The following is a 24,988-nucleotide window of genomic DNA, read 5'->3' on the forward strand; positions in this document are numbered from 1 at the left end:
GTATTATGCTTGAAATTAAAATTAACTAGGCAAGAGGGATGGTAGGGGATGGCAGGGGTGAGAAAAACCAGAGCTCACACTCAGAAATCTCATTCCATTTCCAGTGCAGAGAAAGGGTATATCCATCAAGCCTCTCTACTTCCATAGGATGAGTTTTGCCAGAGGGATGACAGGAGAGGAGCTAACTGGCCATGTTGCCATTGGGAAAGGGGGGTGTTGGTGAGTGGGGAGATGCCTCAGACTCTGACACCAGGATGGGGCCTGGGGCATCGAGTGGGCTGAGGGTGGGTGTGCATCCACGACCCTGACTCTGTTCTCTGCTCCCACCAGCTGCTTGACCTCAGAGAATTATTTCAGCTTCTCCAGGCCCCCACTTGGTTTCTGGCCAACAAGATTTGCTGTGGGGTTTTTTGGGGTGGTGGTGGTGGTGAGAAGTGGTGATATAAAGTGTGTGGCATGGGCACCAGCACAACATGAGGTCTTACTGACAATAGGCCACTGAGGAACCCACCCCCGCATGATCAGGGAGAGTGGAGGGGGAGACTGGGGGTTGTGGGAGAGGACAGAGATCCAAGTGGAGAGGGTATGGAAGGAGGGCTGCAGAGCTGGGGGTAGTGGGATGAGGGGCTGAAGTAGCACCTATCTGGGCTCTGTGCTGACCTGGGTGGGTCGGTGGGGGTGGGGCAGGTACAGGAATTCTTGGGTAAAGAATAATGTTGGACCAAGAAGAGAAAGCAAGGCCTGTGCTCGGTATTTTGGGAATGGTGTCCAGGAGAAATCAGCACTTCCTCACTCATTTTGTAGTTATCTTCTGGTAGGGCAGACTCAGGTTTGATGTGCCTGAGTCCCTGTCCTGGGGTGGGAGACTGCAAACCTCAGCACCATGTGCTTCTGTTAAGGCTGTGGGAGGGCCAACACCTGGTGATCCTAGGGACTTCATCTGGAGCAGAAAGGGCTGATGTGGGGACAGGAGGCAGAACACACATCCTTCTGATGGTCTGGGCCTCCCTAGCCCCATTACAGCAGGGTCTGGGGTCTTCCAAGGGTAATTTAAGGGGTTCCTGATTGGTTGTCCCTGGCAAGCCCACTCCCAGGGGCAGCAGGTCGGGGAGGGGAAGGGCAGGAGCTGTGGCAGTGGCTGAGGTCTCTCTTAGTCTAACAAGCCAAGGGTTAGCCCCAGCTTCCTGACTTACAAGGGAGTTCATCTTAGGACAGCTGTCAGTTGACCACGGCTTCACTGTGACTCGGGCAAGACTGGCATAAAACTGCCCAGCTGAGGAGCAAATAATCCAAAAATTTGTATGGAATCAGAAGAGAACCCGAATCGCTAAGGAAATGTTGAAAAACAAAAATAAAACTGGCGGCATCACGTTACCTGATTTCAAGCTTTACTCCAAAGCTGTGATCACCAAGACAGCATGGTACTGGCATAAAAACAGACACATAGACCAGTGGAACAGAGTAGAGAGCCCAGATATGGACCCTCAATTCTATGGTCAAATAATCTTCGACAAAACAGGAAAAAATATACAGTGGAAAAAAGACAGTCTCTTCAATAAATGGTGCTGGGAAAACTGGACAGCTATATGTAGAAGAATGAAACTCAACCATTCTCTTACACTATACATAAAGATAAAGTCGAAATGGATAAAAGACCTCAACATGAGACAGGAATCCATCAGAATCCTAGAGGAGAACATAGGCAGTAACCTCTTCGATATCAGCCACAGCAACTTCTTTCAAGATATGTCTCCAAAGGCAAAGGAAACAAAAGTGAAGATGAACTTTTGGGACTTCATCAAGATCAAAAGCTTCTGCCCAGCAAAGGAAACAGTCAACAAAATAAAGAGACAACCCACAGAATGGGAGAAGATATTTGCAAATGACAGTACAGACTAAAGGTTGATATCCAGGATCTATAAAGAACTCCTCAAACTCAACACACACAAAACAAACAATCATATTAAAAAATGGGCAGAAGATATGAACAGACACTTCTCCAATGAAGACATACAAATGGCTATCAGACACATGAAAAAATGTTCATCATCACTAGTCATCAGGGAGATTCAAATTAAAACCACATTGAGATACCACCTTACACCAGTTAGAATGGCCAAAATTAGCAAGACAGGAAACAACATGTGTTGGAGAGGATGTGGAGAAAGGGGAACCCTCTTACACTGTGGGTGAGAATGCAAGTTGGTGCAGCCATTTTGGAGTACAGTGTGGAGATTCCTCAAGAAATTAAAAATAGAGCTTCCCTATGACCCTATGTAGTGCAATTGCACTACTGGGTATTTACCCCAAAGATACAGATGTAGTGAAAAGAAGGGCCATCTGTACCCCAATGTTTATAGCAGCAATGGCCACGGTCGCCACACTGTGGAAAGAACCAAGATGCCCTTCAACGGACGAATGGATAAGGAAGATGTGGTCCATATACACTATGGAGTATTATGCTTCCATCAGAAAGGATGAATACCCAACTTTTGTAGCAACATGGACGGGACTGGAAGAGATTATGCTGAGTGAAATAGGTCAAGCAGAGAGAGTCAATTATCATATGGTTTCACTTACTTGTGGAGCATAACAAATAGCATGGAGGACAAGGGGAGATGGAGAGGAGAAGGGAGTTGAGGGAAATTGGAAGGGGAGGTGAACCATGAGAGACTATGGACTCTGAAAAACAATCTGAGGGTTTTGAAGAGGCGGGGGGTGGGAGGTTGGGGGAACCAGGTGGTGGGTATTAGAGAGGGCACGGATTGCGTGGAGCACTGGGTGTGGTGCAAAAACAATGAATATTGTTATGCTGAAAAGAAATAAAAAATAAAATAAAATTAAATTAAAAAAAAAAAACTGCCCAGCTGAGCCCAACCTAAATGACTAACTCACAGAATCATGAGCAAATGAAATTGTTTAAGCCATGAGTTTTGGGGCATTTTTTCATGCAGCACATGTAACTTATACTGCTGGATTCTCTAGAAAACAGAGTGTGGGGCATGGCTTAAGTGTGAATACTTCATAAGGGAGATTCAATCCCAGACAGCAGTGGGGGTAGGCAGAAAGGGAGTCGGGGAGGGTTGGAGCCAAGCCAAGTTAGCATTCTGAGCCTCGGGGTTCTCAAGGACCTCTGTTTGCCCCTCAGGCTTGCATAGAGAAACCATACCTCAGAACAGTCACAGAAGGAGGCTGGAGGGGGACTTTCCCCTGGCCAGTTTGCCCACGTGAAATGAGCTCTCCACATTGCAGGGTACTCCCACCTCCTTGGGCAGCAGTTCAGAAACCCAGATGCCCTACCCCATGGAGGGTATTTCATCTACAGCCAGAGGGTGCAGGAGAAGCTCCCCATGAGGGAAAGGGTGCTCTCTCTGGGCAGGAGACTGGTCAGTACCAGCTGGGCCAGGTGGGCTGGTCAGAAGTGGCTAAGGTGGACCAGAGGCAAGGACCTGGGACAGTTCCTAGGCCAGCATGTCACCACCAAACAAGATGCTGATTTCCCTTTGAAATAGAACCCCTGGAAGCCACATGGGAAAACATGTGCTGCTGGAGAGCTAGAGATGTAGAGAAAGATCACACCTTTACCTGCCTGGAAGAGGGAAAGTGTCCATGGGAGCAGTGCAGACCTCACTCTCTAATGGTGTTTCCATCCTAAGAGCTTTGTGAGCATTGATGGTGTCAGATCTCTGCAGACTCCCTCCTTTTGGCACGCACGGTGGTGTGAACCATTCTATGATGAAACCACAGGACACAGGATGTTTTGTAACCGACCCATCAATATTTTTAGTGGCTCCACAGAATTCTACTCTGTGAAGTTTCCATAGCTTATTCAATGTCCTCTTCATGGATATTTAGGCTACTTCTGTTTGAGTTTTGAGGGAAAATAAATGATGCCCTGTTCTCTGCCAGTTCTGGAACAGGTGGGAGAATGGATGACACCCCATGGGAGGAGTGGCCTTGTGTGCAGGCCAGGTGGCCAGAACCAGGGCCGCCCACATTTGCCCAGTTATTACCAGACACCCATCCAGGGGAAGAGAGCAGAAGAGATGGAGCTTTTAAGCTTATAGACCTGAACAGTTTCACTTCACCTAACCAAAAAGAGGACCAGTAGCTGTGACTGCTGGCCAGGTAGCATTCTGCCTCCATGGGGTTGGGGCTCAGGGAGTGGGGAAGTGGGGGCAGGCATCGCCTCAGCACCACTGGGGTTTGCCTTGTCTTTTCTTTTCAAAACTATAATAAAGAAGGCTGTGCTGAATTAACTTGTGCCTTTTGTTTTTTAACTTGGAATCTGTGAATGTGGTCTTGTCTGGAGATCAGGTCTTTGCAGATGTAACCAATTTAAAATGAAGACACACAGGATCAGCATGGGCCCTAAACCCAACCACTGGTATCTTTATAAGAGGAGCCACAGAGGAGAATGCCATCCAAGGACGGAGGCAGAGATTGGAGGACTGGTCTAAAAGCCAAGGGACATCAAGGGTTGCGAGCACCACCAAAGGATGACTTAAGGTCTGGAGTGGATGCCCCTCACAGCCCCCAGAGGAAACCTGCTCTTAATCCTGGACTTCTGTTCTTGGATCAGAACTGAGAGACAGTCCATTTCTGATGTTGTAAGCCCCCTACTTTGTGTATTTGGTTAGGACAGCCCTAGGTGACTCACAAGGTGGTGGGCCAGATTTGGCCCATGGGCCATGGTTTGCCTGGTCTAAGCCAGCCTTCTGGCCAGACTTGTTGGGGACAAGAGCTGAGCCACATTGAAGGTTTTTCCTGACATCTGCTACAGATGCCGAGGGGAAAGGTCCTGGCCCCCATTGAGCAATCATGGTTCTTTCCTTCTCCTGGACTGACCCCAGTTGCAGCTGTCTTGGGGAAAGCAAGTCTGAGGTGGAGCTAAGACCAGAGGAGAGAAGAGCCCAAGAGCTTGCAGGGACAGAGCTGGAACCTGTCCTGCCCTGCAGTTTGTCGTTCCAGCCATTTGAGCAGCTTTTCTATAACTGCAGAGGAAAGACTGTAAGATGTTTATCTGTGCATGAAAATTCAGTTATTGTATTAGACAGGGACCCCCAGAGAAACAGAATTAATAGGACATAGAGATGGAAAAAGAAGGAGATTTATTTCCAGAAATTGGTTTGGGCAGCTATGGAGGCTAAGTCCCACAGTCTGCTAGCCACAAGTTGGAGACCCAGGGAAGCAATGCTGTGTGCTCCTGGCCCCGCTTAGCAGTCCAGCAGAAGGAAGGCGTCCTTTGTTCACTGCTGGTTCTATGCACACCTGCAAAGTGTTGGATGAGGCTGCTTTACTGAGCCCACCGATTCAAGTGCTGACCTCATCTGGAAACACTCACAGACCCACCCGGAAATCACGTTTAGCCAAATATTTAGGTATCCAGTTGCCCAGCCCAGGTGACACGTCAAATTCACCACTGCAGTTACTTCAAGATCAGCTGCTGTACCCTACAAAGCCAGGGTAAGCAGGCCCTGCCAAGTGGAACCCGGTCCTCTGAGAGCACATTCTCCCTAGTGGGCAGTTGCACCAGACACGCCCAAGCCAATGCTTGTTCCTGAGGAGAGGGGGCTGAGGCAACCTGGACCTTAGACGTGCATTATCACCCTTCTGCTTCTGGTCCGTGATCTTCTGCTCAGCTCCCACATGGAAGCCTCCCAGCTCCATGCTGCCTCCAAGTACTGAAATGAGATTTTCCCACCCAGAGACTGTTGCCAGCACCACACATACAGGATGTGGACGTTACATGGGACAGCTTCAGAGATGAAGCTGGAAGTGCCCTGGGAGTGGTCCTGGGGTGTGCAGGCATGGCAAGCTGGAGCCCAGCCACCTGGACGCTTGATGCTTCTGTGAGGTCCTGCTCAGAGCAGCCAGGACAGTAGCAGAGACCAGCTTGAACTGCCTGAAACATGAAGGAAATGTGTCATCTCACACAATCCAAGTTCAGGAGGTTGGGTGACCAGGGGTCCCTGAAGATATGCAATGTGGACCCAATAGCTGAGGGGCTGGCTTCTCTCCTCCTGCCAGCTCTGCATCCCTCAGCAGTGACCAAGGGGCCCTCAGCTGGTGACAGTGGCAAGCAAGGCTGACTGGCTTATCTGACTGGCCCCCAAGAAGTGACAGTCTAGGAAAGCCCACAGTGGAGACGGGAGGGACCCCTAAGGGGCATGACCTCTAGGGAGAGGTGGCCCACAGTGGGCTTCACACGTGGGTTGCTTGCAGCTGAGTGTATACAACAGAGACCAAATGGCCTTTAAAGCCTAAAATATTTACCATCTGGCCCTTGACAAAAAATGTGTGCTACCTCCTGGCTTACTTTTGGTTACCGGGTTAATCATAGGCCACCCCTAGAGCTGGTGGAGGTATTGGAGAAGGACACTAAGAAGACTTGACAGCTTGTTGACCTGTGAGTTGGACCTGGGTAATTTGAGCCTCTTCATTCTCTCATCTGTCCTTGGAATGTTCGTTCTGCTTGATCTCCCCACTCCCAGAAGCTGTTCCAAAGAGCAGACTTGAGAGAGTAATGTGTTGAGATTATCTGGATTGCATATATGACTGAACACCATTAAGACCACTATGTAAACGTGCAAGATTCTGGAAGGCAGATGTGAAGATCTTCTTGTATTGTGGCTGCCCCAGACAAGACTAATGGGTAAATTTCCCTGCTTCTTAAACCTGCCATTTGCCAACCCAAAGTAGACAGCCTCTTTCTTCCGTCTCTCCTTGCCCTTTCTGTCTGGAGACCTGTTTCAGATTTCACCTGGGAAGCTCCCAAGGAGGTCACAAACTAACAGGAGGGTCATTATCCCTGAGCCATCTGGGCTATTTGGAAGAGGATGGATGTCTGAACAAAAATTGGGCCCAACAAACACCCAATGGCACCTGCTGGGGCAGGCTTTGAGTAAAGGACTGCTGACAGCAATGGGGACTGGAGTGTACTGTAGATTTGGTTTCCCTCTTCATCCCATTTCTCAGCCAGCCAAGAAGATTGGCATGGCCGAAGCCTGGAATCTCGGTGTGGGACTCACCACAGGAAGTGAGAGTGAAGAGACAAATGGAATGCATTAGAAAACGACTAATAGGGGAGAGGGTCCTCAGTTCAGGAAAGGTGTGTGATTGTAGTGGATTGAGACAGAAAAACTCAAGTAATGACCATAGAGCCAAGGACAAAGAGGAAGACTTAAAAGCCCTGTGATAGAATAGTCTGGCTCAAAGGATTGGTCTGCCCAGAAGAAACTGTAGCTGCAAGGAAGGTGGCTTCAGGGCCTGGAGTTGGGATAAAACACTACAGCCCAGCTGGAGTTGTAAAGCTGTGGCCAACATTCTAGTAACAGAATTGAGATCCATCCCCTCCATCCCTGCAGCTGACCTTAAGCAACTGATCTGTGGCTTTGGTAATAGGGGAGGAAGCGAAAATTTTACTTCTAAACAGCCATAGGATAGGTCCACCATTGCCTTTTATCCCTTTTCCATAAAAACACCTCATCCCCAAAGGGGCTGTTTCCCTATTTGAGGTCCCATAATGAAAAGGACAAACCACTGCTGTCCAACAACCATGTGATATGAATGAGGGTACTTTGTTTATTGTAAGCCACGCTCATCTGAGGCTGTTTACTACCTCAGCATAATGCAAGAGCTAACTTTTTTTTTTTTTTTTTTTTTTTTTTTTTTTTTAGCAGATGCAGAATTGAGTTAATCCTGTTTCCTGGTTCATGAGCCATTGTCATCATTGGTCCATTCAAGGTGTCTCTTGTATCTTACTTTATCCATCCATCCATCCAACCTATTTATCCATCCCCCATCTCTCCTCCATCCCGCATCCCTCAACCATCTATCCAACCACCATCCATCTGTCCTTCCAACTCTAGTCTTCAAGTTTGAGGACTCCCATTTAATATTTTCCATTAGGTACCACCTTAAAAAAGTTGTGGGAGAGTATAAAGAAAAAGTGAAAATTTCTTTTATGAATTCAAGCTCAATTCACTTGCTATTTTAAGCTACTAAGCAATGTTTAAAGGAAAATTTATAGCATTAAATGATTATATAAGAAAAGAAGAAAGGTCTCAAATCAGAACTAGAAAAAGAATAAACTAAAGACAAAGTAATGTATTGTATGGTGACAAATGTAACACAATAAAAAAATAAAAAAGTAAGCAGGAAAAAGGTACTAATGAAAGAGGAGAAATCAATGAAATATAAAGCAAACAAAAAGAAAATAATGAAACTGAACACTAGTCTTTTTGAAATGACCAGAAATATTGATAAACCTCTAGTCAAGTTGATCAAGAAAATCACACAAATTACTAATATCAGCAATGAAGTAAAGAATTTCACTACAGATCCTATAAATGCTAAGGAATTAAAATTTTTTCAACATTTTATTCTTTAAGCTTTATTGAACTTTTTAAAATAAATTCAAGTTCAAATTAAGAGATTTGATTCACGCATTGTTATTTTAAGTCACTAAACCAGAGGAAAACAAACAAACAAACAAACAAACAAAAATTCATATTCTGTTGGGCTTATCACCTTGTGTGGGAATATCTTTCCTTTTCAAATTCAGTGTGTGCTCCTTTGTTCTGCTGAAGTGTGTACACCATTTGGCATCTGACCAAGCCCACTGCTACGCCTGTCCATGTGGTGATGGCTGGAGTTTTCCGCTGCAGCACGAGAGGGGTGCATGCAGGCTAAAGGCCATGCATCAGCCACTGGGAAGGACCCACTGGCCATGGGAGACCAACATTCACCACCAACGCTCATCTTGGTCTGTGACTTCTAGTGTGAGAAGCTTGCTCCCTTCAGTGCTTGACTGTGGCGTGGTATGTGTGTGTGTGTGTGTGTGTGTGTTTGGTGGCTCTAACACCAAGATATAGAGGGCAGAAATCTTTGTTTCTCCTCCTGATAACAGGCAGAAGATGGTACGTGCTTGACAAGGACTAAGTGGGATTTATATCAGGAATGCAAGGTTGGTTTAATATTGAAACTCAAGGAATGTCATGTACCACATTAACAGACTGAAAAAGAAAAACCAACTTATAAGTTAACCACTTATATTGTGGACAACTTTATGCCAACAAATCTAAAAACATAAATGTAATGGACAAATTCCTTGAAAGACACAAACTATTAGCATTCATTAAAAATTTTTTTAACCCAAATATCTCCAAAACTGCTTACAAATTTTTTGAATGTATTTGAACTTATAGGTAAAATCATCCCAGAAAGAAAACTTCCACAATGGTTTCACAAGTGAATTCTACCAAACACTTAAGGAAGTGATTTCCTAGGTAAGAAATAATAAGCAGGAAATAATACCAATTTTATACAAACCTTTACAGAAAAGACGAAATGAGAGAGCATTTCCCAACTCATTTATGAAGTCAGCATCACTCTGACACTAAAACAAGACAAAAACATCACAAGAATGAAAACTATAAATAATACTCCTAATGAACACAGGCCTAAAAATCTTCAATAAAATGATATGTGTATCCAACTATGTGTAAAAAGGATAATAGATTATGACAACAAAAAAGACATTTGAAAAAAATCATCACCTATTCATCACAAACCCTCAGAACACAGAACTAGATTTTAACTGGGGAAAAGTTATCTACAAAAGCCTACAGCTTACATCAGACTGAAGGTTGAAGGACCTAATGATTTCCCATGAGATCAGGGGCAAGGCAAGGATATTGCTCTTACCACCTCTGCTCTGCGTGAGGGCTAAGCAGGTGCACCCTAGCAGGAAAAAGAGATAAAAGGCATGCAAGGGAAAAGGGAAACATTGTGCCATTTCTACTTACTTATGATATGTTGTCTATGTGGAAAATCTTAAGGAACCTACAAAAATGGATGTTAGAAGGGCACCTGGGTGGTTCAGTTGGTTAACTGACCAACTCTTGATTTTGGCTGAGGTCATGACCTCAGGGTCATGGGATCGAGCCCTATGTTGAGCCCCTTGTTGGGCTCTGCACTAAATGTGGAGCCTACTTGAGATTTTCTCTCTCCCTCTGCCCTTCCCCCTGTCGTGCTCTTTCATTCTTTCTCAAAAAAAAAAAAAAAAGAAAAGAAAAGAAAAAGAAAAAAACTAGCTGTTAGAACTAATAAGTGGACTTAGCAAGGTGGTAGGATAAAAAGGCAATTTTAAGTAACCAATTGTACCTCCATATACTACTAACAAACAATTGGACAATAAAATATTATTTAAAGTAGCATTTATAAAAGCATTAAATATATGAAATACTTACAGGTAAATTTAGCAAAATGTGCACAAGGCCTGTATACTGAAAAATTATAAAATATTCAGAGAAATTAATAAAGACATAACTGTAGAGACAAATCACATTCATAGATTAGAAAATTTAATATTGCTAACAAATCATTCCTACCCAAAGTAATCTATAGGTTCAATATGACTCCAATCAAAAGTCTGATATACATTTTGGGGTAGAAACTGATAAAGTGATTTTAAAATTTATATGGAAGATCAAAGGATCTAGAGTGGTCAAAATGATTTTGAAAAAGAACAAATTTGGAGGACTTATTCTGCCAGATTTCAAAATTTACTCTAGGGCTACAGTAGTAAATACAGTATAGTATTGGCATAGGACAGACATATAGCTCAATGGGACAGCATTGGGAATGTAGAAATAGACCCGCATTTTTTTTTAAAGATTTTATTTATTTATTTGACAGACAGAGATTACAAGTAGGCAGAGAAACAGTCAGAGAGAGGAGGAAGCAGGCTCCCTGCTGAGCAGAGAGCCCGATGTGGGGCTCGATCCCAGGACCCTGGGATCATGACCTGAGCCGAAAGCAGAGGCTTTAACCCACTGAGCCACCCAGGCGCCACCTAGACCTGCATTTTTACAAACAACTGATTTTCAATAAAAGTGTCAAGGTAGTTTAATGGGAAATGTGAGTATCTTCAGCGAATGATACTGGAACAGCTGGACATCATCTTCAACAATAACATCCTTGGCTGTTACGTCACACCATACACAAAAATTAACTCAAAGTGGATCAGACACTTACATGTAAGGCCTAAAACTGTAAAACTCTTAAAAGACATAAAAGAAAATATTTGTAACTCTGGTTTAAGCAAATGTTCCCTAGACAGGACACAAAACTCATAAAGAAAAAAGTAATAAATCAGACTCCAACAAAATGGAAAATTTTTGTTTTTTACAAGGTACTGATGAACAGATTGAAAGGCAAGTCCAAGACGGGGAGGATATTTGTACAAGTGCCTGGTGAAGAACTTGTGTCTGGAATGTATAAAGAGCTCATACATGAAAACAGCCCAATTGTTAAAAATCAGAAAAAGATTTAGAAAGATACTTTACGAAAGAAGATAAACAAAAAGCCATAACTTATTAACTTCTTATGAGCTCTTAGGAGCAGATACTTTGCCAAAGAAGAAATGTTGGAGGTTCAACATCATTAGTCACCGGAGTAATACAAATTAAAATGGCAGTGTGATACCACTGCAGACCCACCAGCATGGTCAACATTGGAAGGAAGATTGCAGACAGCCCCAAAGTCTGGTGAGGGTGTGAAACTGTCATACAAGGCCGTGGGGAGCACGCAGTGGCACAGTCACTCACTCTGGAAAAGAGTTTGTCAGTTTCTTATAAGGTTAAATACAAACTTACTGTAGAACTTAGCAATCCCACTCCTAGTTATATACCCAAGAGACATTAAAACATATGTTTAGAGGTGCCTGGGTGGCTCAGTGGGTTAAAGCCTCTGCTTTCAGCTCAGGTCATGATCCCAGGGTGCTGGGATCGAGCCCTGCATCGGGCTCTCTGCTCAGCAGGGCGCCTGCTTTCCCCTCTCTCTCTGCCTGTCTCTCTGCCTGCTTGTGATCTCTGTCTGTCAAAGAAATAAATAAAATCTTTAAAAAAAACAAAAAAATATGTTTACAAAAGACTTGTATATGGATCTTAATAGCAGCTTTATTCATAATAACTTCAAGTGGAAAAAGCTGTAATATCCTCCAATTTGTGGATGGATAAACAAATTTTGGTGGAATTGGGCTCAGCAATATGTATGAATGGATAAAAACAAAGCATTATACTAAATGCAAGAAGCAGTCATAAAGGAAGATATATTTTATGATTCTAGGTATATGAAATCTTATACTTAAACTCTAACCCGGAAGGCAGATGAGCAGGGGTGTGGGGGCTGGAGTGAGGAGAGGCAGACTGACAGGAGGGGCTTTGTGCGGAGTGGAACAGTCCTGTATCACCAATGCGTGCCGTTGTATGCCTGGAAATTAGTGATTGCTAATCACCCGTCAATTGTGTCTCAGTGCAAAAGCGTGCGAAAATCTGAACAGATATATTCCTCATGATCTGACAAAATGCATGCCAAAGCACATCAGTACACACACATAAAGAAGTTCACAACAGCTTTAGTCATTTAAACTATAAACCATCAAATCAAATCATCAGTAAGATGGATAAATACATTGTGGCATATTCTTATAATGGCTTAGTATCCGACAATGAAAGTGAATGAGCTACACATAAATCAACAGGCATAAATTTTACAGATATCAAGTTGGATGAAGGAAAGCAGACATACAACAATCATGTTCTATAATTCCAATTATAAGAAGTTCAAAAACCACACAAAGCCAAGCTAAAATACTTAGGGGTGAATGCCAGGTGACAGAAGTCTAAGTGAACACAAGGAGGTGGTGTCAAGTGAAGTTGGCAGAGCCTTTCTGGGAGGGGTGAAGTGACTGGGGAGGGGCCTGCTATGTACTCAGGTCCTGCCATATTGGTCCTTGACTTGGAGGCAAGTATCTAGATGCTCACTTATAAGTCATTAGGCTGTTACATGTGTATTTTACGGACTTTTTCCGTGGATCTATTATATCTCACAAGACAAAAGCACTTGAAATAATAATTAAGGTGCATTCTTGCATCTTGCAGAGCTCACTGGCTCTGGTTTTGTGAGAGTGATTCTTCAGATTGTCCATCCCCTATGCAGAGCTGGCATGGAAATGCACTAACCACATCGATAAGTGAAGATCCATATTGATTGCTCCTGGAAAACGGGGGCTGAGAATTAATAATAAGAGAAAAATTTGACTATTTAGCCAGTTAAAAAGATAAAGGATAAAAATACCAAAAAGTTAAATGATAAATTAGAGAAAAATAATTAGCATCGATCAAATTAACTGAAGTCAATTCTCTAGGAGACTGGATTTCAAATGCTAATAAATACGAAAATATTAAAATGAAATTTAAAGCTGATAGGGAAAATATTCTTCACTTGAAGTATGATAACTGTTGTAATCAGAAACAACAACAACAACAACAACACATGATGGTTTGAGTCACCATCTCTGGGCTCTGGTTCCCTGTCTTTAGACTCAGGCAATGATGTGTCCCACTTGGAGGGGCTACCCTGGTCCCTGTGATGGGTCTCTGGTAGGCTCTGTGAGGTTTAGAATCACTCCTGCCCCAACAATGGGTCTGAAGTCATTGCTCACTGGGGTGTTGCTTCTTTCCAGCGTTGTCCCTTGCCTGACCTCTGAGCGCCCCAAATCACCCCACTATAGACCACACTACTCCCTCCCAGGGGCCCCTATGTCTATGCTGCATAGCTGGGAGGGAAGGGGCTTCACAGTTGAGTCTGGTAGGGGTTAGGGGAAAGGATTCCACCAGAAAGCAACAGAATCAGTTTTCAAAATGTACGTGGGTCATTCCAATTCACACCCCTGTTTATAGGTGTCAGAAACCACTTCAGGTGCAGAGAGGCCCTTCCCCTGAGAGAGGGATGGTTGTGGGGTCACCCTAAAAGGAAGCTCTGTATAACAGAGACCACAGGGGCACCTGGGTGGCTCAGTTGGTTAAGTGTCTGCCTTCAGCTCAGGTCATGATCTCAGAGTCCTGCTCAGTGGGGAGTTTGCTTATCCTCCTCTCTCTGCCCCTCCCACTGCTCTGCTCATGCTCCTTCTTTCAAATAAATAAATAAAATCTTAAAAAAAAACAACAACATGGGGACCACAGACTGCTGGCTCTCCTTCCTACAGACAGAGGAGAAGACAGCTCAGTGCCAGACAGCAAATAGCAGTGATTACAATACTTGCAATGAGCACCATGATGGGGCAGGACCCTTCCATCTGTGCCCCAAGTGCTCCCACCACTCCCACATGCCTTCATCCCCTCATCCTCAACTAGTCTTGGACTGAACCCTGGGTAGTCTTCCTCCAAAACATCCACCATAGCATCCACTTGCCCGTCTAGGGTCTCCCCATCCTCCAGATGAATTCCAAACTGGCACGGCTCAAGACCCTTCATGACAGGTCACCTGCTCTCCGGCCCCAAGGTTTCTGGAGGTCCAGGAGTTCCCAGCTCCCTCCTCAGCCTTCCCTCCTGCTGCCTGCTCCCACCTCCCTCGTGGCTCCCTCCTGGAGAGCCTTCCTTAACCTCAACACATAGGTGGATGCCTCTTCCACCTGCTGGCCTTGCCTGTTCTCCCAGGGAGCAGAACGAAACAGATGTTTAGATTCTGTCACAGGACAGAGTGACACAAGGTTAGCAGCTGACCACTGCTCATTCATTCTCTCATTCACTCATTCCACACAGCCAGGGCAAGACTGAATCCTGACGGGGAGAAGCAGGGAGACAAGATGGACATAGACTGCCTGCACTGAGCAACCATGATGGGAAAGACAGAATTTAAACCACCAGGAGTTCCTACCTGTTATGTGGAACCCTCTGCCAGGGGCTGGGGGTCAGGGAGGTGGGGGGACAGGGAGGAGGGGAAGCAGAGAGGGAGGTTAGTGGGGCAGAGGGAGGTGAAGGGGTAGGGAGGCTGTGCACAGAGACTGGGTTTGAACCCTGACTCCACAAGTCACTGACTTATTCGTGGAAAGCCTCTATGAGAGTAACAGGGCCACTTGACTCAGGGTTTGTTGCAAGGATTAAATAAGAAAACCTGTGCAAAACACTCTACAGTGTTTGGAAGACAGCAGGCACCCAACAAAAGTTAGTGAGATGAAGCTAAGATCTAAGAAATGAGACGGCAGAAGCCAGGTGAGGATGTGGCAAGGGAAACATACAGCAGAAAGAGGGAATAACATATGCAAAGGCCCTGTGACAGGAAGAGGCATGATAAGTTTAAGGAACAGAGGTGGTCAGGGGAATGAAAGTGTATAGCCAAGGGTTGATGGCAGTGGGGGGCACTCAAGGAGAGAGGAGGCCAGATCTCAAAAAAATCCCAAGCCTCTGACCTTCACAATAGCTACCACATAGCCCCTTCCAGTGCAGCTCCGCCTCCCGTGCCCCGCCCCCCGTGCCCCGCCCCCACTCCCGCCAGGTGCGAGGACTCCAGCCTCTGGCCTCCAGCCACCTTCGGAGGATCAGGACCGGGCGGAGGAAGAGCTAACGTCAGTTCGCTTCCGCCCCCAAAGCCTAATCAATCTGGCTGCGGCGGCACGCACGAGGAATGGAGACTGCTCCATCCTTCTCCACGGAGGTGGCTGCAAACCTCGTCTCCCTGGAAACCGGAATAATCATTGGAAGTAAGCTCATGGCAACTCCGCTCACGCGCGTGGGTGCCACGATTATTATACAAGCTGATTTACACACTGTCCTTTTAAAACCTATACACCATAAATGTGAAAGAAGGCTCACTATTCCCACTTTTCTGGCAAGTCATCCTGCATGAGGAGCAGGACAGAACGAGGAAGTTCAGCTGATGTTCTAAAATCTGCACTGCCTGCTAAAAATACAGTGAAACCTGCTCCTCCTCACAGCTATCGCATTTCGAGTCAATCCCACGCAAATGTCCAGAAAGCCGCATGAAGGGCCTTCATATTACATTTACTGGGCAGATGGTTTCCGTGAAATGTGGGCGAGGGGCTCTTGCACGCGGGCTGCCTTGAGAATGTGGGTGTGGCTTTCTCCAGACACAAGGAACCTCTGGGGGCTTGTGCCGGGGTACTCACAGGGCACCAATGGTCACGCACTCCTCGCAGGAAGGGGCGTGAAACTGTGAGCTCAGGGGGATGTCTCTGTAGGCCAGAACTGGCTAAGTAGGTGGCAGGAACAGAGGTGTGTTCCAAAGCACCCTGCATCTCCCCTGCTCCCCCAGCGCCCCCAGCTCTTTCTCTAGCTGCAGCCACGCCTGCCTCTCCTGGATGCAACGCAAAGTTATTTAACGCTGCAGTTAGCCAGCAGAGTGAGTCATGGGCTCCCCAGGCCTTGCTGCTGCAGCAGCAGAGACGGTGTGGAAGGAACCGCAGGCGCAGGCCCAGCCACTCGGCCTGATGGGACCTCAGAGGGCCTTCCGGAGACGTCCCATCCCAGGGCACCTTACAGGAAGAAGATGGAGGGCCCAGAGACACCTGGGGGAAGGCCATCTCGCTCGCCCCACATGCCTTGTTCACCCACCTTGAGGTCGAATGGTCAGAAAGAGGCTCTTTACTGCCCCCTCCTCCCCCCACCCCCGCTTCCCCACCGTTGCACTCAGGCGGTGAATCGCCTTCTGATGAATTAACTCACACGCACCCGAGCCTGAGGAAAATTCCGCATGTCCAAATAAGATTCATCCAAGGTTCTGTCGGAGGCTTCACCTCCAGCTGGGCAGCACCTCTACCCACCTCCCCACTTGCGCCTACCTCGCCTGGTGTTGTGTTTACCTCGCCTGCAAAACCTTACACCCACCACCCCCATGCTGGCGATTTCCAGGCTGCGCTGGAGGGTCCTAGCACCTGATCTCCTTAACCCTCCCCTCCCTGGCATCCAGACTCCCGCACCCATCCCCCTCAGCACCCAGGCTCACCCCTTCTCTGGGCTCCCATCTCCCGAACCCCACCCAAACCTCCTCCCTACCTGGGCTCTCCCTTCTTGGGTCTTTCTCCTTCCCCTGTCCTGCAGACTGGTCCCCTCCCCCTCTCCTGTACCCAGGCTTTCCCTCATACCCTGACGGCACCGGGTTCCCCTCTTCCCCTCCTCCCTGAATCCCAAGCTAACTTCCTCTGGCGTCCAGGCCGCTAGCAGGCCGGTGGGCGTGGAACCTGGCCGCCGGGGAAGTGCAGACCTAGGGGCACAAGAGGTGGGAGGTACTGGGGGGTGGACCCCTAGGGGGGATCCGGGGGGAGGGGAAAGAGCCTTGGGGTGGGGGGTGGTGTTCCCAAAGCGGCCAAGATAGTGGGAGGAAGGCGGAGAGACGGGGGGGGGGCACTTCTCCTTGGGGAGGCGGCAGAGGGGCGTCCTAGGGGCTGCGGGGGCTGGGGGGAGCGGAGGAGGGCGGCGCCTGGGCCAGGCTCACGGGGCCGCGGGTGGGGTGGGGGGAGTGGAGCGTCCAGGGAGGGGCGCCGCCGGCTGGGGAGGGGGCGCGCGCGCCCTGCGGTCCTCCGCGCCGCATCGGTTCCCGGCGCGGGGCCGCGGCGGCGGCGCGAGGCGGAGGATGCGGACTCCGGCGGCGGCGGCGCGGGCCAGAGAGGACGCGGGAGGATGAGGAGGAGGCCGGCGGTCCGGCCGCGCGGCGCCGGGAGGAGGCGCAGGCGGCGGGGGCGGCGGCGGGCGGCGGCGGGCGCGCGGGGTGCGGGCCGGCTCGGGCGCGGAGGATGAAGTGGAGCGTCCGCGGGGCCTGCGCCGCGCTCTCCTCCTGCCTCCTGCTCGCCTGCGCGCTCAGCGCCGCCGCCGTCGGCCTCAAGTGCTTCTCGCTGGGCTCGGAGCTGCGCGGGGAGCCGTTCCGGCTGGGGGCGGCCGCCGGCGCCTTCTACTCGGGGCTGTTGCTGGCCGCCGGCCTCTCGCTGCTCGGCGCCGCCCTGCTCTGCTGCGGGCCCCGGGACGCGCCCCTCGCGGGGCCGGGGCCGGGCCCGGGGCTTGGGGTCCCCGCGGCCCCGGCAGGGGCTCCAGAGGCCGCGCCGGGAGAGCCGGGGGCCGCAGCTGGGCCCTCAGGGCCAGTGAACAGCCAGAACCTGCTCCTGCTCGGCGTTCTCGTCTTCATGCTGGGGGTCCTCAGCGCCTTCGCGGGCGCCGTGATCGACGGCGACACCGTGTCCCTAGTGGAACGCAAGTACTCCCACTACTGTCTGCCGCCCCGCGCGCCGGCCGCGGCCCCCGGTCCGGCCCCGGGCCCCGCGGCTGCCGCCCCCGGCCCAGCCCCCGGCGCGCAGCGCGCCCGCAGCACCCTGGACAGCGCCACGTCCGCCAAGTGCCGCCAGCTGAAGGACTACCAGCGTGGCCTGGTGCTTTCCACCGTCTTCAACTCGCTCGAGTGCCTCCTGGGCCTGCTCAGCCTCCTGCTGGTCAAGAACTACAGGTCGTCGCAGGCTCGGCGTGGCCGGCGCGGCCGGCGGAGGGGAGGCCGGGCCCTAGCGCGGCCCCGCGGCGGCCCCGGGCTCCGCGCGCAGCCGCCAGCCTCCCGGGCGCGGCGGGGCCGGCGGGGCCGGCGGGGTCGGCGGCTGCAGCCGCGGCCGAGCGAGGCTTCCATCCTGTCCCCGGAGGAGTCGGACTTCACCGCCCCGGGGGACTGCGCGGGCTTCGCTGCGCACCACGCTGTCTCCTACATCAACGTGGGCGTCTTCCACGCGTTCGACGAGGCGGGTGTGGAGGTGTGCTGCGGGGGGCACCCGTCGGTGGAGCTGCCGGGGTACGCGCCCTCGGACCCCGACCTCAACGCCTCCTACCCCTACTGCTGCCGGCCACCCTGCGAGGCGGGGCGCCCGTGGGAGCCAAGCCCGGCCTGCTGAGTGCCCGGGCCCACCCCAGATAGACAGCGCTCGAGCCCGCGCACGCCTCCCCGCCCGGCCGCCGCAGCGAGGGAGGACCAGGGCTGGAGTGGCGTGGCACCTTCAGGGGCGGACTGGCCTCGCGTCGCTGAGGGCTCCTCGCCGCGAGACTGGTCCTTCACTATCTCCATTTCTGTGTCTGGGAGGTTTCTCTTCTTTTCTGTGTCTGTTCGTATCCGGATTCCATTTTAAAGTTTACAATAAATGTCTTGGGGTTGCCTCGCCCCCATCGCACTTCTCTTTGGCAAGTCCGGTTCAGGGTGAGAGAGCTCAGAGAGCGAGGGTGATTTCGCGGGAGGAAGGACCCACGCTGAGAGGACAGAAAGAGCAGCGGGTACTTTAGGGGTGGCCGAAGCGAAACAGCACCCAGCGGCAACACTTTGTACACGGATGTGCCTGCTTTTGTTGATACTTTCTTACTGTAAAGCTCTCCATAAACAGTGAAAATGTTTGGTAAATTTATTGCAATTTAAAATTGGTTAGTTCCTTTATTAAATTAATTGCTATGTTATTGAGATATTCATAAAATTGGAGTTAGGGGGCGTCGACACACAAATCAGTTTGGGGCAAATGGTTGAATTTGGTCAAGTGTTGAATTTGAACAGCTGTATTCTGCTGGTGGTTGACTCCATCCAACCAACCCCTTCCTAAAGCTAACTTTCAGACTGGCAGTGGGGTTTCTACTGCAAAGCTGGGCTTACTTTGGTTAATATATATGGACAATCCGATCCTATTTCGGAAAATCACAGTCATAGTTTTTCTGGCAAAGATTATTTTCCTGTTAATTCATTAATCTGGTGATTTTGCATATTATAGCGTTTCATTTAAAATACACCCCTTAAATAGCCTTAATTGATGTGAAGGTCATAATTCTATATCCTTAGGATATATATACATGTGTGTGCATACTTACACACATTATATTGAAATGCGTACTAGGTGACAGCAAAATGTGTTTCCATCCGGTCTGGTGGGCTGGCTGGGAGCCTGGCTGGCTCAGAGTCTTGGGGGCAAAAGGTAGTTTTGTTGCATGTGCTGGATTTGTGGAGCCAGAGAGGGATGCTGGTAATTCTCAAGGTGCTCGGAGCAGAGCCCCATCCTGGCCTGAATAGTGTGTGCCTCCTGCAAAGGGAGTGTGGGCACACCCAGTGCTCTGCCAAGGGTGAGCACCACATAAAGCACTCTAGGTGAGAAAAGCTAAATGAATCACGTGTAACATCTTTCTAGTGTATAGGGGTTCACTTCTAATTGTGGGAATGTAGCCGGTTTAAGGACTGGAGGTGGAGTTTCCAGGTCCAGGCTCTGGGATGAGACTTCTTAGCTCCCAGGTATCTTGCACAAACCCCAAGTTCCCTAACCTAGACAACCAAATCCCCATCCCAGCTGCAGTGGAGGCTGTTAGAGAGCAGAGGTCCCATGTCCAGGCAGAGGAGTGGAGACCTGTCATCAGTTAGCACATGATCCGTGGGGGTGGCAAACCCATCACACTGATGCTCGGGCAATTCCTGTGTAACATGGGGGCTATGATCAGAGGCAACAGGCCAATGTTTCCTCCTTGTTATGCTGATGCCGCTTGAGGAAAGAGGATGATTCACAGCCAGTTTAGTGGGTTCTCATCCACAGTTCTCTTCAGATATTGGCCCATATTCAGCCTCTGGATTCAGCCAGGTTGAGGGCACAGCCCAACTAGTCCAACTGCTGGTCCTCATAGCCTGGTCCCTCTCATGCCTCTGTGTCACCAGCTCACTGGCCATTAACCTTATACAGAAAATATGATACATGGCAGCAAAAGTGGCTTTTAAGATACTTTCTCCAATCTACCTAAGTCAAATCAAGAAGGAATTGCCAGATGTTTCCTGCTTCCTGAGCAGGGATGCACCCCACTCCTGGAGCAGAACTCTCATAGACAGCTGCCAGGCTGACCTCCCAGAACTTACACAGCAGAGGTTGCTAGGCCAGTGTACCCCAGTTTGGTGGGCACAGGGTGGGAAGGCCACTGGGCAGGCACCACCCCAAGAAAGCAAACAGCAAGGACATAAGATGTCAGACCTCCCAGTATCCTTCTGGTTTTCTGAAATGTTCCATCTTAACAGAATTTGTACAGCTTAAAACGTTATATGCCTTATGAATCTTTCAGATTTGCAATCAGAATCAGTGGCCTCTCTAAAGCTTCAGACATTTCTTGGGCTAGAACAGAAGGCAGAAGGAGGGCGAGGTGGGTGGATCCAGTGCAGGAGGTGGCCAGAGTTTCCGCCATCTGTGTGGTCATCTGGCTGGGGCAGCAGGGAGCACCTGGGGGTGCGCTGACAGCTGCATTTCCCCTGGCGAACTTTTATGTGACCAGCAGACTAGACGAGAGATTTCAAGGTGCGAATGTTTCTAACTCCACATACATTGTTAACTCCACTTTATAGAGGCTGATATAATGATGTGGGATACCAGGATTTTTTTTTTTCAGAGTTTATTAGGGGAAATAAAATCAAGTCTCCCTAAACTTACATTGTTCCAAAGATCAGTACTCAGGGATATGGGCAGGGAATTATGAAGCTACTGAGCTTCCTTTGAATTAGAACTGACTTCCTTGGGCCACTCCCACGCCTGGACAGGCACCTGCCTCACGGCACTCACCTCTCAGGCCCATCCATCCTACTTCCTATAAGTTTTAGTTTTTAAAAATTGATTCCTAATGCTCCTTAGAAAATAAAGCCAGTCCCTGGAACTTTCTTAGAATGGGTCTTTCTCTGCTTCTGAGAATAATAATGAACCGCTAGCTGGCCTATTGGTGGCCAGACCGAGTTCATGACCATGACAAAGTACCGTGATGAAACAAACACATTTAGGGTTGCTCTGTGGCTTACTGCTGAGTTTGTAAGTTATTGTCTCCAACACAAAGGTTGCTGTCTTTAAGGGAGTACTCTAAGACAACACATGAGGAAGCCGCCAAACAAAGCGAGTTTGCCTAGATTGATCAGTAGGCCCTCCCAGGGTCGCAGGTGTCTTTTGTTTGTCAGAGGAGGTGGTCTGCCCTTGGCAACACAAATCCGAACCACACAATTGGATTTTTGACTGAAATTCAATTAAACAATCATTTGATTTTAAAGAGCAGTGAGACAGTGTTTGTGATGAAGACCATGCAGCTGGCGATGAAAGATTTCAGTCCTGGTGGGTGTCATGGCACAGTACGGCCAGAGGCCTTGAACAGGCACACACACACAGCATGAACGCACACACAAGTACAGGCACACACGAGGGCACAGAAACACAAATGCATGTGTATGCCCGTGCGGATATGTGCACACACAGGACATGTGCACACGGACACACATACGCATGTGTGCACACACCTGCACAGACATGCATGCAAGGAGGCACACACTGCCTCATGAGACATGTATGAGGGCCAGGCAGCAGCCCTGCTGGGAGTGTCCAGGGCTCCAGGTACAGCCTGTCTGAGTTGGAGAAGCCTGGCTGCAGACTCGCCCCCTTGCAGTGTGGTGGGATTTGCTTATGGGGAGCATACCTGGGAGGGTGCCTGGTGGGTGCTGAGCTGCACAGAGCTCTGCACACTCTGTCACATGCAGGGGGAGGAGAGTAGGGGTGGGCCCTCACCCAGCTGCCGGCACACACAGCAAGCCACGTCTGAGCCGTGCTGGCTTTGGTGCCAGTGGCGTGGGGCAAGCTGAGCTCCTTGCTGCTTAGGAGGGTCTGTGTTGCACGGATACCTGCCACTTGTTGGTGCTTGTTGGTGCTGACCCCTCTGGGGTCACCTTCAGCTCAACTCCCCCTCTGAGCAAGGGCTGCCTGCCTGCCACGCTGTCCTGTGGTACCCTCCAGGTTATTGCTGCCCCAAAGCATGGCTTTCTCATCAAGAAAGAAAGTTAGTAAATGACAGAAACCTTAAGAAAAGTGAATTCTGGCATATAAATATGTATAAACTTTATATACCTGTGTACCTATTTCTTACATGAGATGGAGGCAGCAGTCTAACGCCAACTGGTTGACTTTCCAGATGATCCAATATCTGCTTGGTTTGCCACTCTTTAACACGGTGACTGACAGGAACAAAATTACCAATAAAATGGGAAAAAAAATGAACTTAGGAAGAGAGTATTCATGAATCAGTGTGTCCCCAATCTGAATTTTCTAAGCACTTCCTGGGGTGGCAGAAGAAAGCCTGGTGGTTCCCAGAGCTGTGTTTGTAACAGTTGTCTTAAAATCTCCATATTTAGAGGGGAATCTATTTATACATGGGAGTTTTATCTAGGGAAGCCCTGATCTCTGTTTTGCCTTTTTATCTGCCATTTATCAAGAGAATGTCAATAAAATGTCTTGTCACTTTGAGATCAATAAAATCTGTGTTAAAGCACAACACCCACCTCTAAACACACAGCAGTCCTTTCCTGCTTATCTCTGCCCGGGTATTGTCCTGGCCCTGAAGGCTGTGGCCGGATGTGGCCAGATCTACCCGCGATGTGCAGGATGGGTAGGTCGGTGGGTAGAGACTGCTCTGACCCTGCACTCCCTCTGCCCTGGATTTGCCAAGGGCACCAGGAGGGGTGCCCACCTCACACTGCCTTTCTCTTCAACACCCAGGCCCCAGATGTGGTGGTGCTTACCCTTTTTCTAACCCACCAGCCTAATCCTTTTCCTTTTCTCCACTCCCATTGCAACATTTCCCTAAAACACAGGTCAGATCATGCTAGCCTACTCAGAAACTGCTCTTTAAGAACTCCCTTTTTCCTGAAGGAAAGCAAAATCTGGTGGACCTGGCCCAGCCTGACCCTTTGGCCCTCTCTGTGAGCTACCAGGAGCTGGGGACAACCTGAGCAGAGGCTCCTATCTGGTAGGACTCTATGAATAAAGAGTGGGGTACACGTCAGATCCTTGGTGTGCAGTGGGAAAGCGGAAGGAGCTGTGGTGCTGAGCAGAAGAAGGAGGGTGTGTCTCTCGAGCAAAGTGTGGGACTGGTACCCTGGAGCTTGAATCCATCGCCTGTGGCTTCTGTCACAAAGCACGGAAACTGGGTGGCTTTGCTCACAGTCTGTGGCCTGAGATCAAGGTGCTGGCAGAGTTGGCTCCTCCTGGAAGCTCTGAGGAAGAAGATTCCAGACCTTTCTCCCAGCTTCTGGAGGCTGCTAGCGATCCTTGATGTCCCAGTCTCTGCCTCCATCTTCACGCGGCCTTCTCATCTGTCCCCGTGTGCCCTCCTCTGTGTCTTACAAGGACATTCTCATTGGATTTAGGTCCCACTCTAATCCAATGTGATCTGCAAATAATGCCATGCTCTGGGTGGACAAAACTTTTGCGGGGACAATACCGAGCTCAGGGCAAAGCTCAGTTGAGGTTGGTAGTTTGCTCATTCTTTCCTGCAGGAAACATTTCTGCTTTTCTGTGCAGGCCTAGCTGCAGAGGACCTCAGAGGACCAGCATTCCTTGCCTGGGACATGCTGTGCGCGAATGATGCTGTTGGAGCCCTCATCAGACCATGGGTATTTACAGACCTGAATAGATCATCCAGATGAATATTCTAAAAAAAGCTGAAACATTAAAATTAATAGCCCAAGGGGAAAAAACTTTCTGAAAATAAGTTATATGTGGTTTATTTGCAAATATTTTGAGATAACAGCCATAATAACTACATTAATTTGCAAATCCAGATAGGCATATGTCATTCTTCTCTACATGCAGGTTTGGGGCAGGAGTGGCCTCAGTGCCTGAGAGGTTGGGGGCACTGCCAGTCCAGCTGGGAGACAAAGGTTTCAGGACCCCAGGCTATTTTGGAAAGTGACCTTCTCCCTCTGACAGGGATTCCTCTAGGCCTCTCTACCTCAGGGCATTTGCAGGACCTTGGGTCAGCCTCTGTCTTATTCACCTCAGGAGCTTTCTTTCTGCCTACTCTCTCAGCTCCAGCCTTGGTTCATGGTTTCTCATTCTATGAGATGCCTGTCCCCTGTCCTCTGACCCTGTGTCCTCTTGTCCTGGCTCAGCTGGGCCATCACCTTTGCTGGGACCTCCCTTGAATTCACCTGCAGGCAGTGTCTGCCCTGCATTCCTACCCTTGTCCCAGTGGGCATGCCAATGAAAGTCCCTCTTGTCTTTTTGGTGTAACTCGGGTTATTTTTCCCTATATCATTACTTCAGTTCTCCATAGTGGAGTCATCCCCAGCCATGAGCTCACTGCCTTGCCTCACTGCTCTCCCAACACCATCCACTCCTGAGGCT

General features: G+C 49.1%; 1 protein-coding gene across 1 annotated transcript; it reads left to right on the top strand.

The window, feature by feature from the left end:
• Positions 1 to 17,534: 17,534 nt before the first annotated feature.
• On the top strand, positions 17,535 to 19,277 carry TMEM271 (transmembrane protein 271). Its single transcript, XM_032857050.1, has one exon. The coding sequence runs from the start codon at positions 17,597 to 17,599 to the stop codon at positions 18,725 to 18,727; it is 1,131 nt and encodes a 376-aa protein (XP_032712941.1). The 5' UTR covers positions 17,535 to 17,596; the 3' UTR covers positions 18,728 to 19,277.
• The last annotated feature ends 5,711 nt before the right edge of the window (positions 19,278 to 24,988 follow it).

This window comes from Lontra canadensis, unplaced genomic scaffold (genome assembly GCF_010015895.1).
Source record: "Lontra canadensis isolate GAN:19392208 unplaced genomic scaffold, GSC_riverotter_1.0 scaffold1, whole genome shotgun sequence".
Lineage (NCBI taxonomy): Eukaryota > Metazoa > Chordata > Mammalia > Carnivora > Mustelidae > Lontra > Lontra canadensis.